Source organism: Sminthopsis crassicaudata, chromosome 3, assembly GCF_048593235.1.
Source record: "Sminthopsis crassicaudata isolate SCR6 chromosome 3, ASM4859323v1, whole genome shotgun sequence".
NCBI lineage: Eukaryota > Metazoa > Chordata > Mammalia > Dasyuromorphia > Dasyuridae > Sminthopsis > Sminthopsis crassicaudata.
The window spans coordinates 217,839,171-217,857,008 of record NC_133619.1 but is presented as its reverse complement, the minus strand read 5'-3'; the positions used below and the strand labels follow the sequence as shown (position 1 = coordinate 217,857,008).

Here is a 17,838-nt window from a genome sequence, read left to right as displayed (position 1 = left end):
TATCTTTTTCCCTAAGAATCTTAGGGGAGCCTTGATTTATACAGTTTTTCAAATCACACAATTCAGAGTATTTTGAACATAAGCTTATGAAGAATGAAGAAATAGAACAATGTCAAAATGTCAATGCAGAATTTCATCAACTGGTATCTAGTGATGTTTGTACTTTTTTATTAATAGCTGGAGAGATACTAAAATTTATTGAAATTAATTTAACCTTAATTTTACATTCACTTCATTATGTCTTATGGAAGTTTGTTAGATATAGCATTTGAGATTAGCTACTTTAAGTCTATGAAGGCAGCTTCTCACACTTAAGTTATTAATAGTCTAGGGAAGGGCAACAAAAACGAACAATATGATAGTGAGATTTAATATAAAATGACAGTAACATCTGCATAAATTTACAAAGTACACTGACTTTAATGAAGAATAAGAATATATACAGAAAAAAAATAGTCTATTCTGTTAAAGAGTTAAGTTCTAACAGGAGAAAACATTTAAAGTGAAGAAAAAGTAATTTTGGGGCAACATTAGTAGCTGGGAGGATCAGGAAAAGTACCATGTAGGAGGTGGCACTTGAACTGGGCTTTGAAGGAAGCTAAGAATTCTGAGTTGAAGGTGGAGGGGGTGCCATTGAAGTCCACTTACAAAAGGCATGATGAGCAATGGAATGTCGTGTGGGAAATGGCCATACCAGTTTAGCTAGAATGTTGTGTGTGAGGGTAAATGAGTGTTGGCTCTAGAAAACATAAGATGGAATGAGACTAGGATTTCAAATGATGAGTTGAACAGGGGAGTGACCTGGATAAACCTGTACAGGAATCACTTTGGCAGCTCTGTGGAAGAGGGAGATAAGAACTACGGGGAAGCTATTAGACAAAGGGCAAACACAGTTTAGCATTAGTGAAAAGGTCCATGCCTTTTTTTTTCCTCCTGCAGGGTAAAGGAGAGAATAGGGAAGATGACAAGTAACAAATTGAAATGTGGGAAGCTCATGGCAAACCATCACATCTTAATTCTCATATTAGGTGGGCCAATCCCAAAGATGCGTGTAATCTGCTTGTAGCACAAAGAATCCTTAGTTAGAAAATGGCGCTGCTTTGAATGTGAGCTCTTTTAGTGAATAATTTGTATTAAACCATGGGTAAGAGATGTCTCCAGATAGCATTTTTTTTAATCACTAGAAATCCAGTACTAGCTTCAAAACTGTACCTTTAAGTTCATAAAGGCTAATAAGTGACAAATGTAGGCTGGTAGTCTCTCCTAATTAAGGTCTCTGAAATGTGGCCCAAAGTAAACAGGATTGACAATAAGGGTTTGGAATTGTGAAATTGACTTCACTAAATCTAGAAATATTACAGAACTAGCATATAACCTCAGGAGCCCAAAAAGGGCTTCTAAGAGCTTTCTATTAGAAAGTATCCAGGAAAAAATGCTTAAAAATTGTTTTTGTTATTAGTAGCCAAGGAATATAGAAGCTGAAAACAGGAAAACCACTCAGTGTACAAGTATTGGATGAGACATTTGCAAAATGTTAACCTTTTCACATGAAAGCTGAGTATGGGAGAATAATTAAAAAGCAAGAGAAGCAAAGTGTGATAGATGGTGGTGGATGGCAGTGATAGGCAGATGCTGACAACTAATAAACAGGACAACAGAATTCATTGTTGCTCACCAATAACTAGGGGATAGGAAAAGGAATGAGAAAATGAGACTTTGTATATTGCATTTTACAGTGAACAGTTTAGTCATATTAAGAGTAGGGTGGCAGTCATATGTACAACAGCAAAAAATCCCAGAATTGGTGGTTAAAAGTAAAACCGAAAGTAATGCAACAGTATATTACTGCTACATCTAATAAGTTTGATTAAGTTTCTGCTCTTTGAAGATTCTGTCAAAGGATCAAATTTTTCAATTTTTTCAGCACCTGTTCCCCAAATCAGAGCAGCCAAGTGGTATAGTAGGTCAACTGCCAAGCCTGGAATAAGGCATTCAATTCTGGCCTCAAACACATTACCTATGTGACCCTAGGCAAGCTGGAGAAGGAAATGGCAAACCATTCTAGTATCCTTACCAATAAAATTACAAAAAACTAAGATATGACTGAACACCAGATCTATAGAAAATCATGTTCTGATGAGTACTGTATCTGCATTTCTGATGATCAAGAATTGGAGGCATTGTCTTCCCTAAACACAGGAACCCAAATGATTTTTTTTATAAATGGTTTTAAATTTGTATATGTCCATTTTCAAAACTATTCCTTTGTAAATTATCCAATGTGATAAAAATTAAGGAAAACCGAAAAGAAAAAGAAACCCTGCCAATTTTGACAGTATATACAATATGGAGCACTTGTGGGACTCTATACATTACATCATTATAGCTTCTCTAAGTGTACTGGACCTTAAAAATTAATCCAGTGAATACTATTTCTCACTTCTGTTCATGCTAGTTTCCTGAATTAGAATGTCTCCCCCCCCCTTTTTAAATTGCAGCATTTTCATACTGAATTATTCAATTCTATTTCCTTCATGAATTACATTTTGCTACTCAAGTTCTACAATAGTCCCTTTTAAACCATCCTCTTCCCTGTTTCTAGTACATGACCATTCCTTGTTCCTGCATCTTTGCACAGACTATTAGTCCTTACCTACACTTAGATAGCAGGAGAAAGGGAGAAACATTATTAGGGAGACACAGTATTAGAGAGAAGGGTAATCATCAATCCAGTACTGTCTTAGAGAAGATAGGAAGGATGGTTTTTAAAAAAAAAAAAAAAAAGCCAAATAAAAGTGCACTTAGGGGTCAGTGGATGGAATAATGGACCTGGAGTGAGTAAGATTTAAGTTCAAATATTGCCTTAGACATTTAGTAGCCATGTGATCCTGGGCAAATCATTTGACCACTGCTTGCTTCAATTTCCTCATCTGCAAAGTAGGGATAATAGTACCTACCTATTAGAGTTGTCATAAAGACAAAATGAGATGGTATTTGTAAAGGCTTTGTAAACTTTAAAACATTACATAAATATCTATTACTAGCTAACTAATAAGATTCAAAATTTTAAGTTTTACTAAATTGGTAAAGATGAAATCTTTTGAGACTTGAGAGAGGCAACTGGACCCTAAAAATAATTAACCCAATGAATATTCTTTTTCACTTCTGTTGATCATGCTCTTTTCCTGAACTAGGATGCTTTCTCCCTCTTTAAACTATAGCACTTTCATACTAAATTCTCTCAAGTTTTAGAAGATTGAGATGGTTTTCATCTTTACCAATTTAGCAAGACTTTCTTTTATCATAATTTTGGATCTTATTACCTAGCTAGAAATAGCTAATATTTAAGTAATGCTTTAGACACAACAGCCAGGACAAAGAAGTTTTATACTTCTTGAAGTTTGAAAGAGTATTTTCTCAAAATTGGAAGAAATACCATGTGGTAAGATATCGAGTTTGTGGTTGTGGGTGCTTTGTTTAGAAAATACCATGGAGAATAATAAGTTAATTAGAAATGAATAAAAGAACTGCTTAACAGAAGTAAAGGGCCAGTTAGCAAAGTTTCTAGCTAGTTTAGCTCTTAATAGTGTATGATTCTTATAGTTTATTTTTTTAATACACTGCAACAATCAAGCTATACTCAGGACTTATGTGGGAAAAGAAAGGACCACCCACAATAATTCTCAGCACACAACATTTGGATACTACTAATTCTTAAACATTACTGAAAATAGCACTATCTCCAGAAAAAACAAACAAAAAAAAAAAAACCCACCAAACCAACATGCAATGAAACAGTCTTTGAAAAGCTTATTTTGTTTGTGTAGTTAAGTAAAAACAAGGGGGTGGAGGAGAAAAGAAGGAAATATATCTGTGGCCAAGAATTTCACATGAAATCCTAGATAAAAAGACCCAATTTCCAAACTGTTACTTAAAAGTTCCCTTTTATTACAGAGTTCAACAATACTTTTCCAGACATTTGTAGTTTTTCCAGGAAATACTTGGTTATGATCGTGTCATTTGTTTAAAACATAACAAATAATTTATAGAATAAGACTTTCTATTAGCAACTTTACTAGTTATAGTCTATATGTTTAATTTCAAACTGCCACACTTTTAATTTAATTCAGGTTATTCTTGAAAGCAAAAATATGCAAATAATTTAAACATTTTTATAAAAATATGAAACTAATTTATCAAGAAGAAATGTAGTTATCACTATTGTTGTTCTTGTTGAGGAAAGAAAACATCCTCAAGATTCTAAATACATAACAATGATACTTAACTGTTGGTCTCAGCAACCACTTCATCATTTAGAAACTTACATACATGTTCTTAAGTTTTCTGTCTTTTTGGTACTATTGCCAGACTTGATACTTGATATTCTTGGATAAGAGCATTTTGTATTTCAAAAAAAATTTGACCAACAAAATCTTTTCTTCAGTATTATGAATATTACCTATATTAAAAAAAAATCCATGAATATCTTATAAATTGTATTTCCTATTGTAAACCAACTTTTATATTTCAGTTTAAGATCTGTTAATCAAATCAACAATATGACATTTGCCTGATTTACAGTTTAAGATTATATTAGACTAGTCAAAGTACAATCCCCTAAACAATTTTTAAAGCAAGAATAACTTATAGGGCACTTCGTCTAGCATTCTTCATAAATACAATATTTTTCAAAAGTATGTAATTCTGGTTGGGGCATCTGCTACAATGACAACAAAAGGTGCCCTACTGTCTCTAACCAGAAAGGAAGTTAATTTACAGAGGCTTAGAAAGCCAAGACTAGACACATTAGACTTGATTGACTCTTAAATTACTTACAATGCATACTATGACATCACATATTTAAGAAATTTTCTGTATTCAGCTTAGAAGGTGTTTCTTCCCAAGAAATTGAACTTTTCTGTCAAATGCACTTGATCGAATGGGTGAATTTGGTTCATAAAATGGATTCATTGCAAACTAAGGAATAGAAAAAGAGCATTAGACTTATTATATATATTATATAATTTATATATGTACATATAATATAAAATAAAGCTTACAGCTTCAAATTTAAATTACGATGTCTGAAAATAAGTTTTTGCAAATGCAAGATAAATCATAAGTTTTTAAGAAGCAAATATAAACTTTTTTTAAAAAAACAATTCTTCAGGATACAGTTGTAGCTCTAAAGACTTTAAAGTCTTTAAAAGTTCTAAAGCTCTAAAGTTTGTTTTCAGTTTCTAGTTTTTTTTTTGTTTTTGTTTTTATTTGTTTTTTTTTTTGCTGAGGTAACTGGGGTTAAGTGACTTGCCCAGGGTCACACAGCTGAAGTATTAAATGTTTGGGGCCAAATTTGAACTCAGGTCCTTCTGACTTCAGGGCTGGTGCTCTATTCACTATGCTATCTAGCTGCCCCCAGTTTCTAGTTTTAAAGACAAGATAACAAGCATTAAAAAAAAAAAAGACTTCCGTACACAAGTATATGAAAAATATACTATATTCAAATAGAAGTTTGGTGGGCAAAAAAAGAAAAAATGACCCAGAAGCCTACACTGAAAAAAAAGGAGAAAAGAGTCTAATGTTTCTATTTTTGCTTCTTACCAGATTCAGAAAGGTGTTATAAAACCTCATGACATATTTCATATAATCTAAATATTTGCATGATAAGCTATATATATACAAAATATATTTTAAATCATTTGGCAATCCTTTTTTTTTTACTGCAGTAACAGTTTAACTTTTTCAGGCTACTTTAAATATTAAGAAAAACAATTAGCTTTGACTTGAAATTAGATTGTTTTCTGTTCATATACAATTTACACTGTTATTTTTACAAAACAGACTCATTTTATTTTTCATTATGAACTTAATACATCAACACACATACAGGAAAGAAGGAATGGCATGAATCTAAACTTGCTATGTAGTTTTAAAATAGGTTTTTGTAATATCAACATGGTAGCAACAAAATTGTCCTGCTTGTCTGCAACTTTCTGGACTTCCTTCTGCTTATTTTTAAAAGTGTTTATGATGCATTTTTCTTCCTTTTTGTTTCATTATCCAACTTTCTCTCCCCTACTCCAAATGTGCTCTTTTGATTTCTTAAATGTGTTGGTTCCAGAACTTCTATCAAATTTCTAGGTTAAAAACAATTCAATTAAGTACTAAAACAAAGAGAACAACACAGGTAACCTTTACTGACATGTAACATGTTTTACAGATGAGTTACATTTCTAATTATTTTTAAACAAATATTTAAAATAGCTGGTGATGACTACATAGCATTGGGAAGATGAAGGGTGTAATAAGAGGTAGGGGGGAGAACTAGACTAAAATTAAAAACTGATTGTAGATATCCAGGAATTATGCATGTAAAAGGCACTAAATGGGAGCTATCAGCTTTGGTAATGGTTCTAGTTCTGTAATCAACATAGTCCCTGTGATTTTATTTTTATACAAGATATGCCTACATCTAAAAATTCTGAAATTGACATTTTCTGAAATTGAGATATTTTAAAGTTACAAAATGTAACTTACCTTTATATATAAATCGTAGACATCACTAAAGAAGTTTTTTATTCCATCTTCTTGTCTTACATCATGAAGCATAATAAATCTCATATGTAAAAATAGTTAAGTACATCACATTTTCTTCTTAAAAATGAAAAAAACAAAACAATGGAAAGCCATCAGTTGGCAATATAGTCTTAAGTATAGAGCAATGTCAGTAAAAGCAGCATAGTTTATGCAATGGTATCAAACTCTTAACAGAAACTGGGGGGAGGGAGAGGAGAGATGAAATAGGGGAAGGAGATGGAAGAAGGACAGCATTAACGTATAAAAATGTAATAATTCCTGAGGGTTGCATAGCGATAAGAGTTTTAAATACTGTCTATGTATATGTCAGCCACATATATTATCCCTAACCTTATTAATAAAACATAACCAAAAAAAAAACCCCTAAAAAATAAGTTTAAAAATTTTTTTTAGCTGTTTTGAGAAGCTTTATGATAAATATACAGAATTCTGTGACCTTGCAGAATAAGGAAATGTACAGGACCAAGTAGTCTTCAATGTATAACTTCCCTAAGGTAATGGTTTATGTGCCAGAGACAGGATTTGAACCCAGGTCTTTCTGACATCAAGTATAGTATTTTGTTTGGTAAACTAATACGGACTCCTAAAGACATTTAACATTAGTACTTAAGTAAAAAACAAACAAACAAACAAAAACCCATAAAATTTTAAAAGTAAACTAGAAACGGGATTTTTTTTTAACGTTTCCTAATGATAGGATCCCATCATAATTTCAAGTATATACAATATTGCTACAGCTAACGTTTCAGATTTTTAACTTAAAAGTTTTAAAATCTATTACTGATAGGAAAAGGATATGGCCTGCAGTAACAAAAGCAGAAACAAACCACTCATTGAATTTGTCCACAGTTTTCAAGTACATATTGTTAGAAAGCCACATATTTTCATCTACTAGGTCAAGGGCTGCATGGGCTATGAACTGGTTCAAATGACGATGATCATCCTGGAGTAAAACAAGGACAGCAGCAGATTATTAGCTTTAGTTGACAGCATATAGATATTTCATTATGAAAACTTCCAGATATGGTTTTAAACCCTACTATTTTATTTTACTGCTTATACTTCTTATGGTCATTACTATAATGCTATATTCTTTACAAAATGTTTTATATTTTAAAACCCAAAACATCAACTCACATGGCTAATTGTGTCAAAAGAGGCCCTTAAAATTAGTTTTTCTCAACTCTAAGCCCACTTCTCTATTCAAGAGAATATATTTCATAATTTCTACATTTAAAAATAGGGAAATAAATTCTAGGCTTGAATTTTATAACAGTTTTATAAAGAACATACTAAGAAAGGAGATAGAGATATGTGGGAGAATTTAAATGTTACACATAATTATTGAAATAACATGATTGTGGTAGATAAAGATAGAAAAGCAAGTTTAAAAAAGGGTCACTGAAAAGTTAAAAGGAGTAAGGATAGCTGAGTTTATCACTTGAAGATACTGGTGATGTTGAGAAGGGATCAGAGAGTTCAGTCAATACTCAAACAGATCTGTGATATCACTGAGGAATTTCTAATTCAGGAATTCTTTCCAATGATGCAGACCTCAATCCATTTATATCTTTCCATCCTTTAAGACTTTCCTTCATGTCATTCAGTTATCTTACAAAAGCCTTCCTCGCTTTCTCTCCTGACATGGAAATATCAGTGAAGCATTCTGGATGCCTACCTGTCATTCTCTGTTCTCACCATATGAGCATTTTGTCATACAATTTTTTGAAGCCATCCTTTACTCTTTATTTTCTGGAATTTTGAATTGATTTTATGTTGTAGCCTGCTCACATCTGCCGTGTGCCTTTCCATTGCCTTCTTTGTAATAGTCATCTTTAGTTTTTTGGAGGTAGTGGCATTTCAGGTCTCTCTTCCACATGGTAATAATGGTCAAATGTCTGAATTGACAAGATAGATTTTTGCTTTTTTATGAGAGGCTTGTGGTCAGTAAACATGCACTGTAATCCCCAAAACAAACCAGCTTGTTTTTTCTCTTTAACTCTGGGCCAAGACTCAAGTGTTGTTTATCCCAAATATACAGGCATTTGGAAAAGCTCTCATGGGGGGTGTCCTTTCAGATATATGTTGATATCTGGTTAATAGATGCTCCTTATCTATTTGGTCTTTCCTTTGTGGATGGACAGGCCAAACTCCTGAGTGATTAGAGATCTCATACTGGAGGCTCTGCAAAGTGTTGGAGCTTGATAACAAAACAATGTCCTCTACAAATAGGAAGAAGCTTGTTTATTAATCTAAGAATTTGATCATTCACAGGGAATTCTTCCTTGTGGAGCCTGTGCTGAGTCTCTTCTTTCACAATGGCAAACACTTTTGGTGAATGTACAACTTCTTGTTTTATGCCTGATATTTTAGGATCAAGATAACTGATCAGAATTATTTCTACTGTTACATCTTCCAAAAAATACTGAATACTCTTGATATATGGATAGGAGACAAACTATTGTAAAAGAGTTAGTAAAGCAGGTTTCTGTTCTATGAAGCTAAATGATTTTTGGGGAAGGGTGGGAGAAGTAAACTGTAGGCACAGTGGAATCTTTTATTTTCTACATCTTTTATTCACTTGTAAAATGGTAAAGATGTGGTCCATTATTCTATATGTTTTTTGAAAACCTGCTTATTTCCCACTAATATCCAGGATTCTCATGTTTTATATAGATGGCAGGATAGAAATATAGGTCAGTAATTGTTGATTTCTTCTAGCTTACCATCAATTGTATATGCTATTTTGAATAACTATTTTGCTTGTCTCCTTTACATAAATCACAATAGTTTTGCTAATTTTACAGCAGTGCTATTTGTTGAGACCATCTTGACCCATAATTAGCAGTGCCTCTTTAGTAACCTGGAAAGCTTTGGCCTCATCCACTTACGAATTTTGTAACCATGAACAAGTCCCTTAACTTGCTTGCCTCAATATCTTCAACTGGAAAATGGGGAGAAAAAACATCATTTATCTAGAAGGGTTGTTGTAAGATAAAACAGGATAATATTTGTAAAGCTTAGCATAGTACCTGGCCCACAGTGGGTTATTATAAGCAATCTTGTAACTAGTTTTCTCTCTCTTTTAAAAAAGTTGCACATTTGACAAGAAATTTTCAAGCAACTGTTCGTCAATACTATTTGGCAAAATGAATGATATGACATTTCTATTATAGCAGATTCTTGATACTAAGACTCTGATGCTGTCCTCATCACCTCATGCCTTGAGTATTCTAATAGCATTTTGGATGTCCTCCCTACTTCAAGTTTCTTCCCATTTAGCTATCAAAGTGATCTAACTAAGGGCTCCTCTAGGATCTAATGTTTACCATCAAACCCATCAAACTCTGATCCCTTCCTACTTTTTCAGTCTTCTACTCTTTACTCACCTCCCTGTATTGTCATTCTATGACACTGGCCACCTCGCTGCTCCTCACACAAAGTATTCTATCACCTGCCTACATTTTTAGTGGCTTGTCTTCATGCCTAGAATGTTCTTTTTCCTTGTTTCTGTCTCCTGGCTTCCTTCAAGTCTCAGTTAAAATCCTGGTCTCTCTTAATGTGACTGGCTCTCTTCTGAGATTACTTCAAATTTATCTTTTATATATCTTTTGTAGATAGCTATTTATGTTTTTCCTAAACTGGACTATATATATACTTCTTGAGGGTAGGCACATTTTTTGCCCTTTTTTGATCCTCAGAATATAGCATAATGCCAAGCATATATGGTAACTGCTTAATAAACGTTTGCTTTTCTAACTTTAAGTGATCTACATATCTGGCCACAAATGAACACCTAATTTAAGTCTCAGGTTTTTTCTAATATGCCATGGTATCTAAAAGTTTACAAACCATAGCAATAGTGAGTTTAAGGTCTTGAACATCCATTCCACTCCTTTCACTTTACAGGTAAGTAACTAAAACTCAAGGAGGTCAAATGACTTGCCCAGGTCACAAAGTCAGCAGTAGGCCTTAATCAAAAAAAATAGATCGTAATGTTTTTGTCTTATGTTTTGATACAAGAACCACAATACTGAAATTCATCCTTTTATTAAAAAGGAAATTGGACATATCTTAAATATATGTATCATACTCTGATGGGAACTCTCAAGTAATGTCATTGTATTTAGATGGTAGAATAAAAGACTAAAACACCAATTCTTAGGATTATTTTGGTCTTTTTTTCATTCAGTTTATTGTGGAAATAAACCACAGACACAGCCTACCTGGTCAAGAATACTACATTTGGAATCCTAAGATCTTTCACTTTCAGCTTGTCACTTACTTGGATGTGTGGCCCCGGGGAATGTCTTTCTTTAAGCCTCAGTTTTCTATCTCTAAGTGCCTGAACCACAAATTGGCTGTGTGATTCTGGGCAAGTCAATTAACTTCTTTCAGCCTCTTTCCTCATCTGTAAAATAGGATCACAATAGAAGCTACCATGCAGGGTTGTTGTAAAGATGAGATGAGATAGCATATATAGAGTTTGCTTTGCTAACTGTAAAAATGAGCTGGAGAATGGCAAATCGCTCAATATCTTTTCCAAGACAACCCCAAATAAGGTCATAAAGAGCTGGACAAGCTTGAACAACAACAATAAAATTTCAAGTGCTTTATACAAATGTCACTATTATCATTATTACATAAATATAAAATACAAAGACAAAAATATGTATACTCCTTACATGTAAAGCTATGATGACTAAATGCAATTGTTACAAACCATTTCATAATCAATATAGGTGCAAACTATCATTAAACCCAATGTACCTTTTGGGGTTCAACTGTCAGATATCAGAAAATTGTCTTTTGAATAGCTCTCAAAATCCTTGTTGTCTCACTATTATTCCATTGGTAATCTCGATCTGTAGTTATCAAACAGTATTTCTTCCAAGTAGGAGAACCTAAAAATCATTAGGAGAAAAAGTTTTTCCCCTTTCCTATAAATATGTTCATGTATTTGCCACTGGGAGTAGATGAATACTGTTTAGTCAGAAACAATGGCTTCTCCAATTATTTTAATATCATCCTAATTAAGATATTTCTTAAAGTATTCAAGCTACATATCTTGCAACAGAAAATTCAGCTTCAGATGAAGAATGTTATCTTTTTGAATTCCTGGTTATGCTGTTAGCTTTCTCTGGTTCCAGTCTATCTTTCCAATATGAATGTATAAACTAGCCTACTTGCCATTTTCTATGCATGACATTCTTTCTCCCATTTCTGTGGCTTTGAACAGTTACCTCTCATACCTGGGATGCTCTCCTTCCTCATTTCCACTTCATAGAATCCCTGGAATTTTCAAGGGTCATAGCAGTTGCCATTTCCTATAGAAAGGAAGTTTATCCTGATTCTCTACAGTTGCTAGCTTCTTCTCCTCACCCACAACTCCTGAAATTACTAAGTACATTTCATATTTACATTTCTGTGAACATGTTGTTTTTCCCAAAATCAATATCCTGATAAATTTCCTGAGATTACTATCTGATTTATCTACACAACGTCTAGCATATAGGATGCTTTTTAATAAGTTCTTATTGTTGTGGCTATAAAAATGAACTATTCAAATATGAAAGAAAACATTGCTGATTCTTATATTTAATCTATATATTAAATAATTCATACTTGGCATTGTTTACTTGAACCCAATTTCTGTGAGATCTTTGCATATTCCTTTAATCTTCTATATCCTTTTGTGGATTGTACTTGAGATAAGTTTAGGTGTGCTACAGCTTATTTGATGTCCACAACATTTTAGCCGATCAATTAGCATTTATTAAGCACTTACGATGTGCAAAGCACATAGCATGCTAAATGCTGGGGATACAAAGAATGGCAAAAAGATAGTCCCTTAAACTCAAGAAGCTCACCATCTAATGGAAGAATCAACAGGCAGATAAGGATGTACAAACAAGTAATATTAGGATTACAAGGTGAGAACTCAGGTTGTCTGAGCAATTCTGTAGCTCAGAATTCACACCTTTAGTTCCGGCCTTTAGGGAGAGTTTACACCTTTGAACTTCTGAAAAGGAGTTTACACAAACTTTTAAAAGGAGCAAGTTCATTGGTTGAAGTAATTTTCCCACAAGTCCTTGAGTCTCACATGCCCATTCTCTGGGAGGATAAAAGGCAGCATTGAGCCTGGAGTTAGTCTGACTAGGAGTTTGAGTTTAAACAGTGGTCTGGAAGGAGAGTCTGGCTGGAGGCTCCAGAAGCTTCCTAAGAAACCTGCTCACAAGGAAAAGATTTTACAGAAAAGAGATCTCCTCCCAGAGAAGGATTATAATTGAAGAAACGACAAGAACTTTACAAAGTAATTCATAGGATAATTAACAGAAAGAAGGGAACTGGGAAAAGTTTCTGGTAGAAGGTAAAACTTTAGTGTAGATGTGAAGGAAACCAGAGAAGCGAGGAGGCAGAGATAAGGAAGAGAATTCAAGGTACAGAGGACAGCCAGGAAAAACATTTGGAGTCAAGAGGTGTAGTGCTGCTTGAGGGATCAGCAAAGGGGCCAGTGTCACCAGATAATGGAGTGACTGGGGAATATAAAGGGAAGGTGTGAGACAACAAGGTAGCAAAAGACCAGAAGGTCTAACGTCTGTCTGTGCTTTAGTTTCCTCATCTATAAAATGAAGTTGAAACTTTTGCTCTCTTAGGCCACTTACAACTTCCAAAATATAATCTTTTGCTACTTCCAACATACAAGACTTAATTTTCAATGAAATGGGTTTCTTTTATATCTTGTTCACAAGAACATTTTATTTGCCAGTGCTCTGCATTCATGATCAACAATGATATTTTTGGGATAAAGGATTAAGAAAAAGATTTCCAATATTGGAGTTAAAAAGAAAAATCAGGAAAGTTTTCTAAAATATTAGGAAAAGATGATGAGATCAGGAAATAGCATAAATGTTTCTGCAATGTTCATTACAACTCAGCTACATTGAGTTCTCCCTAAAGAACTGAAGATAAAATTTTAATGAGCATGACTTATTTAATAAGTTCTCTGATGCAAGAACTGACTTAGCAAAAAAAGAAAAACAAAACAAGCCAATAACTGAACCAAAAATACCTTCTAAGGAAGGAAATTACTGTACTGTGAGGGGGCATGAACAAATTATTTTAAAAGATTAGAATGAAACTATGGATTCAATGCACTTTTATTAGTATCACAGAGCTGGTAGGGACCATAAAGCTCATTTAATCTTTTTTCATTTTATAAGGACCATAAAGCTCATTTAATCTTTTTTCATTTTATAAAGAAACTAAAGCCATAGGAGATGAAACAACTTGCCTAACATCATACAAATAGTAAGCAATAGAAATATTGGGATTTGATCCTCGTCCCCTGACTACAAATCCAGTGCTCATTCCACTAAACCAACCTGCCTAAGAAAAGACTAAATTATAATGAGTTTTAGAGGACATTAAATACCCAACAATAGTTTATCTCTGGGGTTTAAACAAATAACAAGAAAAATAACTTTTATTCATTACTACCCATTAGATGAGGAAATGTACTGGTGTAAAAGCAGAATAAAGGACAAAGACAGACAAAGTTGTTCTTGTTTCTGTTTCTTGCTGCTTTTTAAAAATCTTGGTTAGATACTGCCCTTGGAAGTGAAACTTCACCCATGGTTGTCTAGGATCAGTGAAAAGTAATACAATATCCATTAATACTGGCCCACTTTGAGACCAGGCAAAGGAATCTATAGGAATGTTAAATACAACAAACGTTATGGTGAATAGTCGAGAATGAAATAACAGACCTCTTTAATCCTTTCAGGAGTTTATAATTTAGTAATGCCCTACTTAGAAATGTGAAGACAATAATTCCCACTGCAGGGAGACTACATTGTAAAATAAAATATCATGCTTTTATTGTTTGGTTTTTAAATAACAAAAAGCACAGTGCAGCATAAATAAAGTTTTACTGAATTAGGAGTCAAGACTTCAGTTTTAACACAGTTCTATAATTATCTTACTGTGTAACCTTGGGATAAATTACTTCAATTCTCTGGACATTAGTTTTCTTATGAAGTGTCAATTTCAACCACTAAGATCATGACAACAAAAAAATTACTTTAAAGAATTTTTAAGGGTTCATACACACCTTAGATTCCACTTTTCCAGCTGGTAAAAATTCCATCTCAAAAACTGGATTATCATGATGGCCTACAATTACAAAGTAGAAGCTTCCAGACATTGTCACCAATGTACAGGTCCTAAGTAAATAAGATAACAAATATCCTTGTGAATTTTTTGATAAAAATATCAAAGTAAGTTTAGCAAAGTCTTAAAATATCATAAATCTACATGGAAGATGCATGCTACTGAAGTAAAGTTAAGATCATCTGTGTAGGGATAGAAAAACAAATTAAAAAGTCTAATATACTGTAGGCAACTTGGGGAGATTAAGGGACTTAGAAAATGTTTTATTTAAAAACTGCTTCATTATAAGCTTTAATTAATTCATATAACAATTAAAAGTTTTTGTGGATACTAATATTTAAATATATTTTAATGCAGGAAATATCAAGTTTCTTCCAGGTTTCTTTACCTATTAATTTTCATTTACTTTTATATGACTAAAGTCAGTATGTATTCTGCTCATTGGGCTCTATTCCACCTCTCCCCCTTTATTTCATTATTTCATAAAGTTCTAGCCAGAATTTTTTATGTTAATTGAAATACAATATTCATCATATTAATGTGACCTTCCTCACTTTTTAGGACATAAAGGTTTCTTCTAAAGTTTTTACAATGACAAATGTATTTTCATGCATTTTCAGACAAAGCCAAAGTGTTGATTTGTTTTGCTTTACTAAACTTTTCGGTTACAAAGTAGTGTTTGAGAAGAGAAGGGTGTGAAAAAAGACAATTATAGAGAACTCACGAACACATACTCTCTCTCTCTCACACACACATACACACATAAAAGCAGTGAAGTGTTAGAAACACACAAAAGAAAGAAGTTAATTTAGAACAGGATCTTCATGAGATTGGCAGTGTTAGAATTACCAAGTTAAATTTAATGTATATTTAAAATACATAGACAAAAAAGGTCAGTCTGGTTTCAAGAGGCTTTGTCTGGATCTTGTGACTTTCTTGTTAATATTTTATTTATTTTTGCCAATCTGCTAAATGTGAAGTAGTACTATAGGATTATCAAAATTTGCATCTATTGAGTTAGTAGTGGATTTGTGCACCAAAGAGAAAGCTTGAATATTGTTTTGCCTGGCAAATAGAAAAAATGTTAAAGAGTTATTATGTGAAACAAGGACCAGGGAATCTGTGTAACTGTTTGGCACAGAGAGGGTTTGAGTAGAATCAAGTTAAGGGTAAGTCCATAGGGCAATAAATTTGACTGAAAATAATGAACCTGATAACAATTTAAAGCTGTCAAAAAAAAAAAATCATGTGTTGAATTTGGAGTGGGAGGATTTGGGTTCAAATCCTGTCCCAGCCAATTACTTTGACAAATCATTTAACTTCTCTAGGCCTGTGTCTTCAACTCAAAAATGTTGAGTCTGAAAAACCTCAAAGGTCCCTTTCATTTCTATAATCTAACTTTTCTTGGATTCCATTCTTTTAGGTTTCTGCAACTTGTGCTAATATTGACTATTCCTTCTTCCTAAATGAGTTCTCATCTTGGTGTCTCCTGATCCTCATGCTATCTCACTGAGCACTTCTTTTCAGTCTCCTCTGCTAGATCATTAAACATCATCTACTTTCCCGATTCCTCCTTCATTCTAGTGCCTTCTTTCCAATTTATTTACACGCAGTGTATAGCTGTCTTCTTCTAGTCTTCCCCTTTAGCGAGGGAGGCCCTTGAGGGCAGGGGCTGTCTTTTGCTTTTTTTTTTTTTTTTTTCCTTCCATTCCTCAGTGTTCAGCACAGTACCTGGCTCACAGTAGTCATTAAACGTAGCAAAAATCAATATTTATTGAGAGACTGACAATCAATGCATCTTAACCTAAGGCTGGTTAAGCAAAACCCAGGAAGAAAACAAAACAAATTCATCCCAAATAAATTCTAAGTGACTGAATATGGTATCTGTTGGAGCAGGAGTTCTCAAACTAGGACCCACAGAGGAGGTTTATGCGCCCCTCCCCCCTTATGGCAAATGGGCTGAGGGGCGGAGACAGTGTGCGCTTTTGTTTTTACTACAGTCCGGCCCTCCCACAGTCTGAGGGACAGTGAACTGGCCCCCTATTTAAAAAGTTTGAGGACCACTGTGTTGGAGAAACAAAAGCAGGATCAATTTAAAAGTCTATCTTCTAATTAATTAAAAAATAATTAAGAAAAGTTAAGTCTACTAACTTAATCGGGACACAGTATTAGGCGACGGAGGGAGATAGGTGAGGAAAAGCATTTACTCTTCGCTAGGCAACCGAATAGGGAACGAGGGTGGGGGGAGGGGACCTCCTTCCACTCCAATTCCAACTCTACCCAGAGGAAAGTCTTCCGGGTCTCCTAGGCCCCGACTCAGCGAGGGTGGGAAGAGGAGTGGGAAAGCAAGGAGGAGGGGCGGGAGAGGGGAGAGAGGAGAAAGGGGAGGGGCAGGAAGAAGACGACTAGCACTGGTACCAGCACCGGAACCCTGATCCCTGACCCCTCAATCAGTCCCTCCTAGGCTTTCTCCATTCCTTACCTGTGGGCAGGTGGCGGAACCTGCACTAACGACACCTGACAGCCGGGCTCCAACTAGAAACCTCAACCACAGCGATTCTCGCGGCGTTGTTCCGCGGCCTCTCTATACTCTCGCGAGAACTGAGTCTGTGGCGGATAGGCACGACGCTAAGACGTTTAACAGCTGATACAATTGATGTAGTGCGCTTGCGTGGTTGAGCCGTGGCGGGCGACCTGGCTGTCTCAGTCCTGGATAATCCAGAGTAGACCTTAGTAGGTGGGGGTTCTACAGCCAAACCAGTAAAAACTCTCTTTCGGCCTCCGAGATCTCTTTCCTATTTATTAACCCGACTTTCTTTCGGCTCGTCAGGCGATGAATGGATGTGGTTCTGAGCTTCCCTCCGACCTCCCGATTTGAGTGAAGAGAAAGCGGATTAGGTTCTGATCTCGCTCCCTCCCAGTGTTGCCACTTCCTCTAGTTGTTGTGGATCTTTTAAGGGGCCCCCCTCGGGAGCGTGGCCTCGGGGTGGGGTGAATGCCCGTGCCCTTGGGAGGTGGGGGTGGGGGTAGGAGTTCCACCCCTCTGCTCCTGCAAATGCGAGGGACACA

At 34.7% G+C, this 17,838-nt stretch overlaps 2 protein-coding genes across 13 annotated transcripts in view; one reads left to right on the top strand and one right to left on the bottom strand.

The window, feature by feature from the left end:
* Positions 1-3,927: 3,927 nt before the first annotated feature.
* Positions 3,928-17,381, bottom strand: TRAPPC2 (trafficking protein particle complex subunit 2). 2 transcript variants are annotated; one of them, XM_074299989.1, is made up of 6 exons: positions 17,252-17,381; positions 14,711-14,822; positions 7,396-7,540; positions 6,538-6,623; positions 4,837-4,977; positions 3,928-4,459 (listed from the first exon to the last, which is right to left on the bottom strand). In XM_074299989.1, exons 2-5 carry the CDS (start codon positions 14,801-14,803, stop codon positions 4,879-4,881), a joined length of 423 nt encoding a protein of 140 aa, XP_074156090.1. In that variant the 5' UTR covers positions 14,804-14,822; positions 17,252-17,381; the 3' UTR covers positions 3,928-4,459; positions 4,837-4,878. The 2 variants fall into 2 exon arrangements, with proteins under 2 accessions (XP_074156090.1, XP_074156089.1); XM_074299988.1 differs by having other exon boundaries at positions 3,928-4,977.
* The window catches only part of OFD1 (OFD1 centriole and centriolar satellite protein), a 43,678-nt gene continuing 43,212 nt past the window's right edge, over positions 17,373-17,838 (top strand). For 3 of the 11 annotated variants that reach the window (XR_012487941.1, XM_074299971.1, XM_074299968.1), the window contains exon 1: positions 17,373-17,506. The gene's annotated coding sequence lies outside the window, so the exon portion shown is untranslated. Of the gene's footprint in view, positions 17,668-17,838 lie in introns of all 11 variants that reach the window. The other 8 variants (XM_074299970.1, XM_074299972.1, XM_074299967.1 and 5 more) reach the window with 4 other exon arrangements.